A 16,175-nucleotide genomic window follows, 5' to 3' on the forward strand; every position below is an offset into this window, starting at 1 on the left:
ACCTAATTGTAAACTTTCAGTAAAAAAAAAAAATCATGGTACATCTTTCTTTATCAGGTTACCTACCCATTCCATGGTGATGATAGAGCATGGAAGTAACACCATCAAAACGAAATCCATCAAAGCCATATTCTTCCAGCCACCATCTTATGTTTGACAGAAGGAATCTTAAAACTTCCCAGCTAAAATATTAAACAAATGCATATTTTAGCACAACATAAATTGCATTAATCACTACACATCCTGTTTGCTAACAGATTATTAATTAAAATTATAAATTGCTCTTATTTCAATAATGATATTCAAAGAAATACATAATTTAAAAACCAGAAAACAACTAACAAATATCACTGGTTTGATGAAATTCATTTTAAAAGGAAAAATTATTAATTTTCCTTCAGCCACAAAATCATTAAATATCTGAAAAAACTGAGAAAAAATGTGTAAGTCTGGCCTTAAAGGCAGAAACTGTCTTGTTCAGTGCTGTGTCCCCAGCAACCAGAACAGTGATTATTAGATTGCAGTGCTCAAACAAATACCTGAATTTTCATCAAGATTTTTCATGTAATATAAATGGTTATTATCTTTTCCTTTTGAAAATAAATGTTCATTATCAGTAGAAAGACTGCCTTCAATGTTTGTCTATTTAAAATATTTCCTCCTGTTTCAATTTCAAACAGATGCAATTGAAAATAAAAACTAAAAGAAACAGTAACATAAAATAAATCCCATAATAAGTAATATTACGTTTACTAGATTTGTTTGGTGGGGGCAAAAAACAAAATCTAATTACAAGCAAAACACATGTTTCATAAAGTAGAAAGCTCTACAAGTTAAAGAGTCCTACACACATAAAAACAGAAAGAAAACAAAGATCAGTGTAACTCAATTAAAAACACCACACGAAACAAGTCTACTTTGGACAACTGAAAAGGGGACATCATCAATTAGTATCTTCTTTAGTCATATAGTTATGGTTGAGTTCTCTAACTTATTATAACTATGGTTGTAAGACTTTAATACCTCATTTAGTTTAATGACAAAGCTGTAATAATGTACACAAATCTTTAACCCAGTTGAAATTTATGTATTTTTTAAACCCCCCATATATTGAAAGGCAATCTGACAAAAATGAAAATTAAGACACCACAATCAACTCCAGAATTGTAAATCCAATCTTGGGAAGAGATAAGTGCTACTGTCAATTAACTGCTTCAAATATGTTACTTTCAATTATGAAAATTTCTTAATTTTCTTTTTTTCTTTAAAGGGCAGAGATGCAAACAATCCAGTAGATATGAAAGGGAGTCAGGGGATTCTAGACTGTTAGGTCCAAGCAATGCTGAAGGTGGAATTTGTTATGTTTCTATCAATGTAGATTTATTTAAGGTTTAAGGGAAAATATTCTTGTTTAACAATAGAAATGAATAAAAACGAGGTATAGTCTACAACTGAACAAGATGAATATTACTCTATTTTGTGTCAGAATTTCCAATTTCTATATTTTTTTTAAACAAGGATGCATTATGGGCATTTCAGAAAGAAATTTGCATACCATATCAATAATCCTCTCAAAACAATGTTTTGAAAAGGACATATGGTTTTCTAATTTGACCCTTTGACTATTAATAATATTTCACTTCTGAAAAGTAAACTGAAAGATATTTTTAGACAAAAATACTCCAGAGTGGGAGCAAAACCTGTTTAAATACTAAATATCTTGGATAGACATATGAAGATATAAATCTATAAACCAGAAATTACAAACTATTGCTCCCTGGGCCTTATCTGACACCAACTACTCTCTTGTTTGGCTTGCAGAGTACTTTAAAATTTTCAATTTGAATTCCTGGTGATGAAGCCTGAACAAATACATTGCCTTTGTTGTTTAATTAAAAATTAATTAAAAATTATTTAATTTTGCAGAAAATAGGGGGAAAGGGAGTCTCATAAAGTATGTCTCCAGTATTTCTGTGGTCCCAATTTTGTGTCCCTTATCATTTTAGCATATTAAATCTAGACAGACTAATATGCTCCTTGTAAATCCAATGCTTTGAATAAAACACAGATTGCTTGTACTCAGGTCAGTAAATCAGGACTTGAGAAATCTAAGAAGACAGAGAACTTAGAAAACTGAGTCTATGCATAACCATACAGCATGTGAGTACTTGCACAAACACAATCAAGAACTCAGTTGAAAAATAGTAGGTCTGTAAAGAGTATTTATAGTGTGATTAGAATGAAGATGTAGTTTTCCTTTTTCTTAGAATACATAAAAATCCAAATTAATGTAGACAATTTGTTTAACTATCATATAACCATATGTATCTCAGATCAGAGAAGTTAAATTATAATAGGAAAGCTGTGTTGGGGTCCTTGATACCACCCCCAAGTTCAGTGATTCACTAGGATCACACCTGGCTATGATTTGTAACTACAAAAGGACATAAAGCAAAATCAGCCTAAAGGGAAAGGAGCATACAGTGAAGTTCAGAGGAAACCATACACAAGCTTCCAAGAGTACTCTCCCAGTGGAGCCAAGCAGGACATGCTTAGTTCCTCCAGCAGTGAGTTATCACGAAACTACCAGAGAAGATCACTGGAGACTCCGTTCCCAGGGCTTTTACTGGGGCTGGTCACAGAGGCACCCTCTGCCCTCTCTCTGCCTTGGCACATACCAAAATCCAGGCTTCCAGAAGGAAAGCAGGTATTCGGCATCAACCACATTGTCTGAACAAACAGTTTAGGCATGGTAGGCCACTCTCAAAAGTTCTGGAAATGGTCAGAAGCCTGAAATCCAAGTTCCCAAACATCAGAAAAGGGCCAACCTCGTGGGCAGGACTTTCTAAGGATAACAGTCTCAGGTATTTTCTCAAGAAGGCAGAAGCTAAGTTCTATTATATGAATATAAAATAGGTAGTACAGGTACCTTGAGAAAAAAACTTCTTCCCAAGCTATTTTATTTCAGAGGTACCTCGACCTCAAAACCAAGAGAAAGAATCTTAAAACTAAATTAAAAATCTAAATACCTAAGGACATCTGGCTGAGGTACTCTGTTCTGCACTCCACCCTTCAACAGTCACATAGACAATAAAAATGTGAACCTCATACATGAACTAGTTCACTGAATCTAGGATTTACTTTTTAAGTAGAACAGAACACACTTAAGGAAAATATCACCAGTGAAAATAAAGACATCTGAAAAATGTCTTTTACTATTTCTACCATCATAATTATCAAATCCAGTACCCATAAGTTCCAATTTTTCCGTCCGAGGGGGTTGAGAGGAAGAGGAGTTATGATGCATTCCAAACTACTGCTGCATTAGAAATACTGCTCAATGTTCTCTGTAATAAATCAACTGAATCATCACAACTGAATGGTTTGCCTTGAGTCAAAGTATGAAAATGTCTGGCAAAGGGTATAATAAAAAAGGCAATTTACTTTTCCTACCTCAAAATGTCATCAGATAGCCTGTAACACAGTTGATATATCCAGTTGATTAGAATCCCATAAAAACATAAAGCAGAATTTAAAAGTGTAGTTTTACTTTGGTGTAGTCAAACATACAAGGTGGGACTTAGATTTTAAGGTTACATCATTGGCATAAGGCTTTTAAAAGGTGTGCTTACAAACCAAGAGACAGCCTAGTTTCTCGACAACCGGAGGAGCTAGAGATTAAGTTTTAGAAAGTAATGTCAAAAAATAGAAATTTTAGGGTCAGCAGGAATATGTATGAGAAGTCATCTATTTTGGTTATGAGCTTTATAACTTAAACTAATCAACACATTAGTTAGAAACTAACACTGTCCTCTATATGGCCTAAAGTCAATCAATTAGCTTACTTGCATTTTCTCCTGAACCTTAAACAAACTCCCTAAAAACCAGAGAAAGATAATGAAATGTAGCTGACTTTCTAGTAGATCATAAACCACTAAAAAGTTTAAAATCACAGGTGTCTAATATAGAAACTGAATACATTGATGGATCATGTATGCATTTAAAGATTTCTGGCAATCAAAATAATCAAAAGACTAATTGGTTTAGAAGTCTGAAATATTCAACCTGTAATCAAGTAATGAGGACTCATTAAAGAAAATTTGCCAAAAACTATTAATTCCAATACCAAAGTTTTTAGGAAATATCCCCCAAAATTAAAAAAAATAATAATTAAAAAAAACAGTTGACTGTCACACAGTCTGGCAAACAAAACTATTTTTATTTAATAAAACATAGCCAATTTTCTTGGCAAGTGTGCATATTCATATATTATGACATTTATTTAATGGAGTTAAAATTTTTGTAATCAAAAGGCATTTGCCTAATACCCTATTTATTTGCAGTACAAAATATCCGCTGGATTTTCAAACTAAGCAAAGTAGTCCACTGGATGTTACTAAAATCCTACTAACACGGTCCACAAATAAATAGACATTATTAAAACAGTGGCTAAATAAAAGACATAAAGAAAAATGATGTTCTTTTTAACTATTCCACAGTCTTTAAAGCTGAATGACTTTTAGATAGTACATCATAAAACTACGAAGCAAAAATCTCATATTTCAATTTGGGTATTTCAATTGAGGCAGTCAACTGAACTTGAGGAAAGAAGCTGGTCTGGAACTTTTTCCTATGTGGAAAAAAAATGATATATCAAATGAAAGAATAGAATGTTAAATTAAATAATAATAAAATCATCTTAGGAAGATATTCTAAAATGTCACTATTGAAAAACAGGAACTATCTAGCAATGTACTCTATTTTAAAAAATGAACTTGCCTGTCAATTTACTTACTTGATGAAAAAAAAATTAGTTTTCTTTATATTTTGTATTATGAATTCAGCCATTAGGAATTACATAACTAAGATTATATGACACATAAGACTAGAAACTATCATAGATAATAAAATGTATTTGGGTTTTTAGACACTGATAACTATATTGGGCTATTGTATATAATAATTTCAAATGAAATTAGGTAGTAAGAAGCACAACAGCTCTAACGAGACAAACTCTTCATTCAAGTACTAATAATCTAAAATTATATAAATTTCAGAACATAGGTAGTTATACATTATGACTTTGCAGTTTTCTTTTTAAGTCATATTATTTTCTGGATTTCATCCTGTGCAACTTTATTTTATATAAATTACTGTACTGTTTAAACAGATTGTAACCATTAAGCCCTGGTTATCTCTACCCATTATAAGACGTTTTCTTTTCCTTAAGGCTTAAATTATACTTAGCTTATTAAATATTGTATTAAAATTATCTCTATTCATATTATCCATAAATCTAATCTAGTATTCTATAGGAAATTAGGAGAGGATAGCATATTGTGCATGTATATGCAAAATGCTTCCAATTACACTTTTATTAAAAAAAAATACTCGACTTGAGAATTTTTCAAGTCCTTATTTCTCTAGTTTAACCTACATTTTAATAAGCTTGGTTACCTGCTGAAGGAATATAAGAAAAAGGCAAACTTGAAGGAGAATGTGTGTGTGTGTTCAACCACATGGGTGTATATGCATTTGCGTGTATAGGGAGTGGAAACAGATAAGCAGTGAGAGAAAAGTGAAAGCTAACACTCTGCTCTGAAGGAAAAAGACAAACCTAAAACAAAAATCCACTCTGATAATGATTACCTTCAGTGATTCAGAAATTAATAAATTAATAAATTTTTATATCATTTGTTTAAAAATTGGTTCATATTTCTCTACTTTCTCAAAAGATCATTACCAAAGGTGATATTTCAAAGCATTAATGCTTGTAATATATACTATTAAAGTTTGGAGAGAACTTTAGAACCATCTATTTTAAAGTGAAGGACCCAAAATTCTGACAAGCCTAAGATCTAGAAAACAAATAGCTAATCTAGGGCATTCCCCCTATAATGAAACAAGTGAGGAATCACATGAAATTCAATACATATCTCATCTAAACAAGACACTGTTCTTCTCCAGAACAAATCACTGTAGGTTAGGTGATTATATACATATACATACACATATACATAAACGTATTCAAATACATAGATACATACAAATATACATGCACATAGAAATGTTTTTCCAACAAGATTAAAAATTCTATCTTACCTATAAAATGAAGCTAATTCCTGGTTTGGGTTAAATCAACTGACAGTAACCTGAACATTTATAGAGATACATCATTCACAAATATCACACCATAATTGGTAATATGATTTGATAGTTCTCTCAAAAGCAGAAGTTTGGAAACCTTAACTATTCACATACATCTCTTTTCTCATTTTGTTCTCTTCTGATTGATTTATTTCTAATAGATTAACTATGATATTGAAATAAGCTATTATATTTATATTGTAGAAAAGTGTATTCTTGAACTTGCCAATTTCCCATCATCTTATTAAAATTGTGAATTTAGGTATATAGTGTTTATTTACTTATATTTAGCTAGTTTTATTCCAAAAGATGACTTCAGGCAACTTACAGAGATACATACATTTAAATAGGAACAAAAATAAAAGAAGAAAATACATGTGAAGGAGAATAAATATCTTGCATATTTACAAATGCAGTGTGTAAAATTTCTGGGAATTAGTTTTTCTTTTCCTGTCTAAACTAATAATGATTTTATAGGCTATACTGACCTTATACAGAGAACAGTAGGACTTCCTTGGCTATCACCCCAATATAATTAATATTTTATGACAGCACTCAAGTATATTATATATTTTATTATAGTCTACATAAAAATACAGATATTTAGGAGAACAATAAAGAAGTTGTTTTTAAGATACAACCATGTATTATTCAAAGAACAAAAATGGATAAATGTTCCAGAAAGATGAACTGGAGGAAAACAGTTGCATACGGATAGAGGTAGGGTGAAAAAAAGTGAAGCAGTTAGTTCTTCAGGAAATATTTGTGTGTTTGGGTATATGTATTCTGGGGGATGGGAAACCCAGGAAACTAGTTGAGGGACTGCTATTAATCATATTTAAATTTCACACATCATTCCTTCAGCAGTTTTCAAAGTTGCACTAAACTTGCTGTTCCAGTTTGCTAATGCTGCCATTATGGAAAGCACTAGAAATGGATTGGCTTTTATAAAGGGGGTTTATTTGGTTACAAATTTACAGTCCTAAGGCCATAAAAATGTCCAAACTAATGCAACAACAAGGGGATATCTTCACTGAAGAAAAGTCGATGGTGCCCAGAACACCTCTCTTAGCTGGGAAGGCACGTGGTTGGCATCTGCTGATCCTTTGTTCCTGGGTTCTGGTTTCAAAATGGCTTTCTCCAAAATATCTCTGGGCTTGTCTCTCTTAAACTCTTCAGCTCCTGTGCATCTATGCATCAGGATCCTCTCTTAGCTTCTCTGGGGCATACTTTGGGCTAGCATCTCCAAACATCTCCACGCATCTCTAAGCATCAGCAAGTATCTCTAAAAATCTCTCAGCTGCCCTGAAATCCCTCTGTCTGTGTACTCTCTTATAGGACTCCAGTGATTTAATTAAGACCCACTCTGAATGGGTGGGGTCTACAATCTCCATGGAAATAATTTAATCAAATATCTCATCCACAGTTGATTGAGTCACATCTTCATGGGAACAATCAAAAGATTAATGTTTGCCTTCACAAGTGCATTTAAGAACATGGCTTTTGGGGGACATAATACATCCAAACTGGCATGTTCCCTCCCTGGACCCCAAAAAAGACATGTTCTATTCAAATACAAAATACATTCATCCTATCAGAATATCACAAAACCTTAAAATCATTTCAGTAACAACAGGTAAGTACAAGATCTATCAAAATTGCTCACAGGTGTGGTCTGTCCTAAGGCAAAATCCCTCTCTGGCTACAGACCTGTGTGACTTAGAACAAGTTATCTGCTGCCAATATAAAAAGGAAGGACAGTCATAGAATAAATGTTCCAATTGCAACATTAGAAAAAAACAGAGTTCACCAGACCAAAACAATTTCTAAAACCACAGGGAAAACTTCATTAGATCTCAAAGCCTGAGAGTCATTTATAGAATGACGTTTTATCCTCCAGGCTGCCGCAATTCCACAATTTCCAAGGGCCTTCATGGCAGCCCTTTTCTCTCCAAACACTGGGGTGAGTGTTCCAACACATCCATGCATTGGGGAGACCATCTTATTCTCGGCCCCACCCTCCTCAAACATCAGGGTGGCACGTGGACTCTCTTCCATCACCATGGCTCAGAATGTACCCTCTCCAAACAGTGGGGTGGTGGCCAGGCTCTCCCCAATCCACAAGGAATGTGCCCCACCCTCTCTGAGGCCTGGGGTGGCAGCACTTTTCCTGAGCATAGAGGCAGAAGACCCTCCCTCTGCCTCTGGGAAAAACTCACCCTTTCCATGTGAATGTGTGGTTCTGCTCTCCTTGCCCAAGATTTCTTGACTTTAGACCTCAGCTTCCATGGTTCTATCTCTGAATAAATTTTTCCTTCAATTTGTCCCTTCTCCGTCCCCTCCATTCCATTTATACAGATCTTGCAAAACATTTGTTGGCTTGGCATGCAGCATACAGGGATCAAAATCATCAGATAAGGATCAAAATCCTTTCTGGATATCTCCTTTTCCAATCTTGGCTTGTATTGAAATGGCGGTTGGTTTCTATGTTTGGTTAAATCCTCATGTGGTACCTCTGGGGTCTCACTTTCTGGAAGCCCAGAATCTTCCAAAACATAAATTTTTTGGTTTTTTTGAACCCAAGAACTCAGTTCTCAGTTTATCTCTTTCCTCTTGCATTTTACTATAAGCTACAAGGAGAAGACAGGCTGAATTTTCAACACTTAGTTTGGAGATCTCTTCAGCTATCAGCTTGTCGCTTTCAAATTCTGCCTTCCATCCAACACCAGGACTCAATTTTGCCAAATTATCTGCTACTTTAAAACAAGGATTACTTTTCTTCCAGTTGGCAATGACACATTCATCATTTCTATATAAGGCCTCATCAGAAGTATCTTTAGAGTCCATATTTTCACCAATAGTCTCTTCAAAGCAATCTAGGCCTTTTCTATCAATCTCCTCACAATTCTTCCAGAATCTTCTCTTTATCCATTTAAAAAGCTGTTCCAACACGTTTGGTGTTTGCAAATTTAGCAGCATCCCACTTCTCTGGTACGAAAATCTGTTCCAGTTTGCTAATGCTGCTTTTATGGAAAATACCAGAAATGGATTGGCTTTTATAAAGGTGGTTTATTTGGTTACAAATTTGCAGTCCTAAGGCCATAAAAGTGTCCAAATTAATGCATCAACAAGAGGATACCTTCACTGAAAAAAGGCTGATGGTGTCCGGAACACTTCTGTTAACTGGGAAGGCATGTGGTGGTATCTGCTGATCCTTTGCTCCTGGGTTCTGGTTTCAAAATGGCTTTCTTCAAAATGTCTCTGGGCTAGTCTCTCTTAGCTTCTTCAGCTCTTGTGCATCTATGTGTCAGGATCCTTTCTTAGCTTTTCTGGGGCATACTCTGGGCTAGCATCTCCAAACATCTCCAAGCCATCTCTAAGCATCAGCAAGCACCTCTCCAAAAGTCTCCCTCAGCTGCTCTGAACTCCCTCTGTTTGTGTGCTCTCTTACAGGACTCCAGCAATTTAATTTATGCCCACTCTGAATGGGCAGGGTCCACATTTCCATGGAAATAATTTAATCAAATGTCTCACCCACAGTTGATTGAGTCACATCTCCATGGAAACACTTAATCAAAAGATTAATGTCTGCCCACACAAGACTTCATTAAAGAACATGGCTTTTGGAGGACTTAATATATCCAAACTGGCACACCTGTTAAATAATATATAATTCTCGTATGTATATTAATATACCCAGATGTCAGTTAGCTGGAGTGCAGTCAAATAGGAGATATTTTATAGGAAAGAAAAAGTAATTCACTGAGTGCACGGGGAAACTGAGGTTTAGAAAAGTTAAGTGCCCAGGGTCACCCAGGCTATGGCAAAGGTGGGTCTCAATTTCTTGAGTCCAAAACCCATATTCTTTAGTACACCTTCAGCATGACTCTGAGCAAATTAATTCCTGCCTTTCATAATTTCCCTGGTATACCAATTTTTAAAAACTACACAGACCCTATATATCCATAGTTCTAATTAGTAGTTCTATTAGTTGTGTAAATTTGGACAAGTTATTTAACTTCTCTAAGTCTCAGTTTTCCCAAATGCAAAATGGAGGATAATCTCAGAATCCTCCTGTAAAGGGATTAAATGAGGCAGTGTGAATAAAGCAATTAACACAATGTTTAATATACTCTAAGGGATTAATCAATAGGTGCTCCTCTTAAATAATAGACATTTTTAAACATATTTTAAATATACATTTTATTTATGGTTGGAAATGTAACAATATGTTCTAAAATAAACATAGGCAATTTTTTCATACTGACATAAATCTTCACAAAGATAAGGACTTTTTGGTAAAACAAAAATCAACCTTTAAACAAATAACCCTGCCTTTTTTTTCTGAAATAGTAAGGTTATTTACTTATTGGTTCATTCAACAAATATATATGAGCATCTGCTTTGAGCTAGGTACAAAGCTAGGTGTGGGCAACACAGCTATAAATAAACAAAAAAAAAAAAAACAAATAGACCAATAACCATTTATAGTCCAATGGGAGAGGTAGGCATTTTACAGATAATAACAGAAGTACATTTGATTACAATAATGTTTAATAATACAAAGAAAAATATGGTACTATGTGACTCTACAGAGAACCTGTTAATCTAGTCTGGGGAGGCAAAACTAGGCTCCTCAGAAAGTGATAATGAAGACTGAAGTCTATAGGATCAATTGGACAACATATCAATGCAAATTTATTGGAAATCACTTGAAACTTACTTTAGAAAAGCTGCCAATCCACTTTTTTTTTTAATTCAGTTTTATTGAAATACATTCACACACCATACAATCATCCATGGTATACAATCCACTGTCCACAGTATGATAACACAGTTATGCGTTCATCACCACAATCTATCTCTGAACATTTTCCTTACATCAGAAAGAACCAGAACAAGAATAAAAAATAAAAGTGAAAAAAGAACACCCAAATCATCCCCCCCATCCCACCCCATTTGTCCTTTAGTTTTTATCCCCATTTTTCTACTCATCCATACACTAGATAAAGGGGGTATGATCCACAAGGTCTTCACAATCACACTGTCACCCCTTGTAATCTACATTATTATATAATTGTCTTCAGGAGTCCAGACTGCTGGGTTGGAGTTTGGTAGTTTCAGGTATTTACTTCTAGCTATTCCAATACATTAAAACCTAAGAGGTGTTATCTATATAGTACATAAGAATGTCCACCAGAGTGACCTCTCTACTCCATTTGAAATCTCTCAGCCACTGAAACTATTTCGTCTCATTTTGCATCCCCCTTTTGGTCAAGAAGATAGTCTCAGTCCCACGATGCCGGGTCCACATTCATCCCCGGGAGTCATATTCTGCATTGCCAGGGAGATTTACAACCCTGGGAGTCGGGTCCCACGTAGGGGGGAGGGCAGCGAGTTTACCTGTCGAGATGGCTCAGTTAGAGAGAGAGAGGGCCACATCTGAGCAACAAAGAGGTACTCAGGGGGAGACTCTTAGGCACCATTACATGCAAGTTTAGCCTCTCCTTTGCAGTAACACGCTTCATAAGGGCAAGTCCCAGGAACAAGGACTCAGCATATCAAACCGCCAGTCCCAATGTTTGTGACAACATCAACACCAGTCCAGGTGAAGACGTCCAACACATCCGCACCTTCCCCCAGATCCTCGGGGCTGGGGAGGGGGAGGCTGTAAATATATTTTTTATTATCTGCCCAAATTACTCTGGGATGTGTCACCATTTCACTCCAGCCTATACTAACCTACCATATCTCACTTCCTATTCAAAGTTCCATGTAATTGTGGTGTTTGAACAAATCCACTGTAGAGTGGTACCGTTTAGAAAATTTAGATCCTGTACCAGATACCTCTTTCCTTGGTCTCATATGGAAGTTGAAGTTTTAAAACACAGTCAGTTTCAACCTTTACCCTTTGGCCTGGCTTGCCCTGGTCTTAACCAGACCTGCTTCATTCATATCACTAATTGAAGTCTGGGCTCTTTTTCAGCTTTTTTTTTTTTTTTTTTTAACAGTGGCTGTATGCACTAATACTGACATTCACATCTGCCAAGCTCTAGCTCTGAGTTTCAGGTGTCTCAGAGATATGCATTGTTCCAGAGACCAATCAGGTTATATGCTAGGGGATCAGCATCTTAAAGTTTAGAGATAGGCATTACAATTCAGGGATAGAGTTAACTGCTGTAAGAGATTACAATCTAGGGACTATTACAATAATTATGTCCACGTTAGGCTATGTTCCAAGATTCAATTCTGAGTTTACACATTGTAGTTAGTCCATATTGGTGAGGCATTAAAGTGTTTGCCTTTATTTCTGGTGTACTTCACTCAAATACTATGTACATGATCCATTCACCTCATTGTGTGTCTCACAGCTTCACTCCTTCTTGTAGTTGCTCAATGTTCCACTGTATGCGTACACCACAGTACACCATTCCATTCTTCAGTCAGTGTACCCTTAGGTCATCTGCACCCTTTGCAAATCATGAGTACTGCCTCCATGAACACCAATTTGCAAATGTTCATTCATGTCTCTGCTCTCAAATCTTCAAATGGCATACCCCATAATGAGGTTGCAGGACCTTTTGGTCCCCACATACTTAACTTTTTGTGGAACAACCACACTGACCTTCAGAAAGCCTACATCATTCTACCTGCTCATTAACAGTGGATAGGTACATCCCTCTCACCAAGTTTTCTCCAACACTTTTACTCCTATATATATATTTTCCTACAAATTTATAGAGTTATACACATACCATACATTTATCCACAGTGTGCAATCAGTTGTTCATGGTATCATCATAAAGTTGTACACTTATCACCACAATCAGCACTTGAACATACTGATTACTACAAGAAAAAAAATTTTTTTTTAGCAATAAGAAAAAAAAATGATAAAAAGAAAAATAACATGTCATACAATACAATATACTAGTAAGGACAGTAAGTAACACCACTACCAAGAATCCCATATTCCTCCCCTATATCCCCCTCTCATATACATTTAGCATTGGCATATTACCTTTGTTACATTTAATGGCAGTATATTACAATGTTACTGTTGACCATAGACTCCAGTTTGCTTTGATCATGTTTTTTCCTGAATACCATCCCTTTTTCAACTCTCTACATGGTTGACATTCATTTGCTTTCCCACATGCAAAAACATCTTTATATTTCTATATTTAGTAACAGTCATTGGCCACTCCAGTTTTTGCCAAGTTATACAGTCCCAGTCTTTATCATCTATTTTTACCTCTGGTGTCATACATTCTCCTATCCCACCTCTTTCAGCTTTACTCACAGACATCTTAGTTCAGTGTACTTACAATACTGTGCTACCATCACACAGTATTATGCTATCTACTTCTGGATCTATGCAATCAATCCTAAACATTCTGTAGTCCTTCAGCATCAAAAATGGCTGGTCTCTGCCCTCTTTCTATCTCCTGGTTGCCTGTGTTGTCAGCTTTTAACTCCCAAAGTTTCTTCATTAATATCTGTTCATATTAGTGAGACCATACAGAATCTGTCCTTTTGTTTCTGGCTAACTTCACTCAACACAATGTCCTCAAGGTTCATCCACATTATTACATGATCCATGTCTTTGTTCTGTCTTAAAGCTGCAAAATATTCCATCATGTGTATATACCACAGTTTGTTTATCCACTCGTCCTGTGATGGACATTTGGGCTGTTTCCATCTCTTGGCAATTGTGAATAATGCTGCAATAAACATTGGTTTACAAATGTCTGTTTATGTCTTAAGTTTCAGTTCCTCTGAGTATATACCTAGCAATGGAATAGCTGGGTCATATGGCAAATCTATATTTAGCTTCCTGAGGAACCTCCACACTGTCTTCCAGAGTGGTTGCACCATTCTACATTCCCACCAACAATGAATAAGTGTGCCTCTTTCTCCACATCCTCTCCAGCACTTGTCATTTTGTTTTTTGGATAATGGCCATTCTGGTAGGTGTGAGATGATATCTCATTGTGGTTTTGATTTGCATTTCCTTAATAGCCAGTGAAGTTCAGCATTTTTTCATATGTTTTTGAGCCATTTGTTATTTCCTCTTCAGAAAAATGTCTGTTCATGTCTTTTGCCCAATTTTAAATTGGATTGTTTGTCTTTCTGTTATTGAGATGCAGGATTCCTTTATATATTTGAGATATTAAACCCTTATCTGATATGTGGTTTCCAAATGTCATCTCCCATTGTGTAGGTTGCCTTTTTACTTTTCTGACAAAGTCCTTTGATGTACAAAAGTGTTTAATTCTGAGGAGATCCCATTTGTCTATTTGTTCTTTGGTTGCTCACGCCTTGGGTGTAAGGTCTAAGAAACCACCTCCTATCACAAGATCTTTAAGATACTGCCCTACCTTTTCTTCTAAGAGTTTTATGGTCTTGATGCTAATGTTTAGGTCTTTGATCCACTTTGAGTTAATTTTGGTATAAGGTGTGAGATGGACATCCTCTTTCATTCTTTTGGAAATGGATATCCAGTTCTCCAAACACCATTTATTGAACAGGCTGCTCTTTCCCAGTTGCCTTATCAAAGATCAGTTGTCCGTAGATGTGAGGGTCTGCTTCTGAACACTCAATTCGATTCCATTGATCAGTGTATCTGTCCTTATGCCAGTACAATGCTGTTTTGAGCACTGTAGCTTTGTAATATGCTTCAAAGTCAGGTAGTGTGAGACCTTCCACTTCATTCCTCTTTCTCAAGATATTTTTGGCTATTTGGGGCACCTTACCCTTCCAAATAAATTTAGTTATTGGTTTTTCTATTTCTGTAAAGTAAGTTGTTGGGATTTGAATTGGTATTGCATTGAATCTGTAAATCAGTTTAGGTAAAATTGCCATCTTGACTATATTTAATCTTCCAATCCATGAACATGGTATGTTCTTCCATTTTTTTAGGTCTTGTTCAATTTCTTTTAGCAGTTTCTTATAGTTTTCTATGTAAAGGTCTTTTGTGTCCTTGGTTAAGTTTATTCCTAAATACTTGATTCTTTTGGTTGCTATTGTAAATGGGATTTTTTTTCTTGATTTCCTCCTCTTGTTGCACATTACTTGTGTATAGGAACACTACAGATTTTTGAGTGTTGATCTTGTAGCCTGCTACTTTGCTATATTCATTGACTAGTTCTAGTAGCTTTGCTGTAGATTTTTCTGGATTTCCTACATATAGAATCATGTCATCTGCAAAAAGTGAAAGTTTTACTTCTTCCTCTCCAATTTGGATGACTTTTATTTCTTTTTCTTGCCTAATTGCCATAGCTAGAACTTCCAGCACAATGCTGAATAACAATGGTGATAGTGGGCATCCCGGTCTTGTTCCTGATCTTAGAGGAAAAGCTTTCAGTCTGTCCCCATTGAGTGTGATGTTAGCTGTGGGTTTTTCATATATTGCCTTTATCATCTTGAAAAAGTTCCCTTCTATTCCTATCCTTTGAAGTGTTTTCATCAGGAAAGGATGTTCAATTTTGTCAAATGCCTTTTCTGCATCAATCGAGATGATCATGTGGTTCTTCTGCTTTGATTTATTGATGTGGTGTATTACATTAATTGATTTTCTTGTGCTGAACCAGCCTTGCATACCTGGAATAAATCCCACCTGGTCGTGGTGTATAATTCTTTTAACGTGCTGCTGAATTCAATTTGTAATTATTTTGTTGAGGATTTTTGTGTCTATATTCACTAAAGCAATTGGTCTATAATTTTCTTTTTTTGTAGTATCTTTGTCTGGTTTTGGTATTAGGGTGATCTTGGCTTCACAGAAAGAGTTAGGTAGCTTTCCCTCTTCTTCCATTTTTTTGAAGAGTTTGAGCAGGATTCGTACTAATTCATTCTTGAATGCTTGGGAGAATTCACATGTGAAACCATCTGGTCCTGGGCTTTTCCGTTTTCGGAGCTTTTTGATGACTGACTCAGTCTCTTTACTTGTGATTGGTTTGTTGAGGTCTGTTCTAGTTTGATAATGCTGCGGAATGCAAAACACCAGAGGTGGATTGGCTTTTATAAAA

The 16,175-nt window shown here is 35.5% G+C and overlaps 1 protein-coding gene across 1 annotated transcript in view; it reads right to left on the reverse strand.

Moving 5' to 3' along the window:
- GBE1 (1,4-alpha-glucan branching enzyme 1) overlaps positions 1-16,175 on the reverse strand; it is a 357,328-nt gene that overhangs the window by 129,956 nt on the left and 211,197 nt on the right. Inside the window, exon 8 of the mRNA XM_037833759.1 lies at positions 67-182. Coding sequence (XP_037689687.1) covers positions 67-182 — 116 coding nt within the window. The remainder of the gene's footprint in view (positions 1-66; positions 183-16,175) is intronic.

Source organism: Choloepus didactylus, chromosome 1 (genome assembly GCF_015220235.1).
Source record: "Choloepus didactylus isolate mChoDid1 chromosome 1, mChoDid1.pri, whole genome shotgun sequence".
NCBI lineage: Eukaryota > Metazoa > Chordata > Mammalia > Pilosa > Megalonychidae > Choloepus > Choloepus didactylus.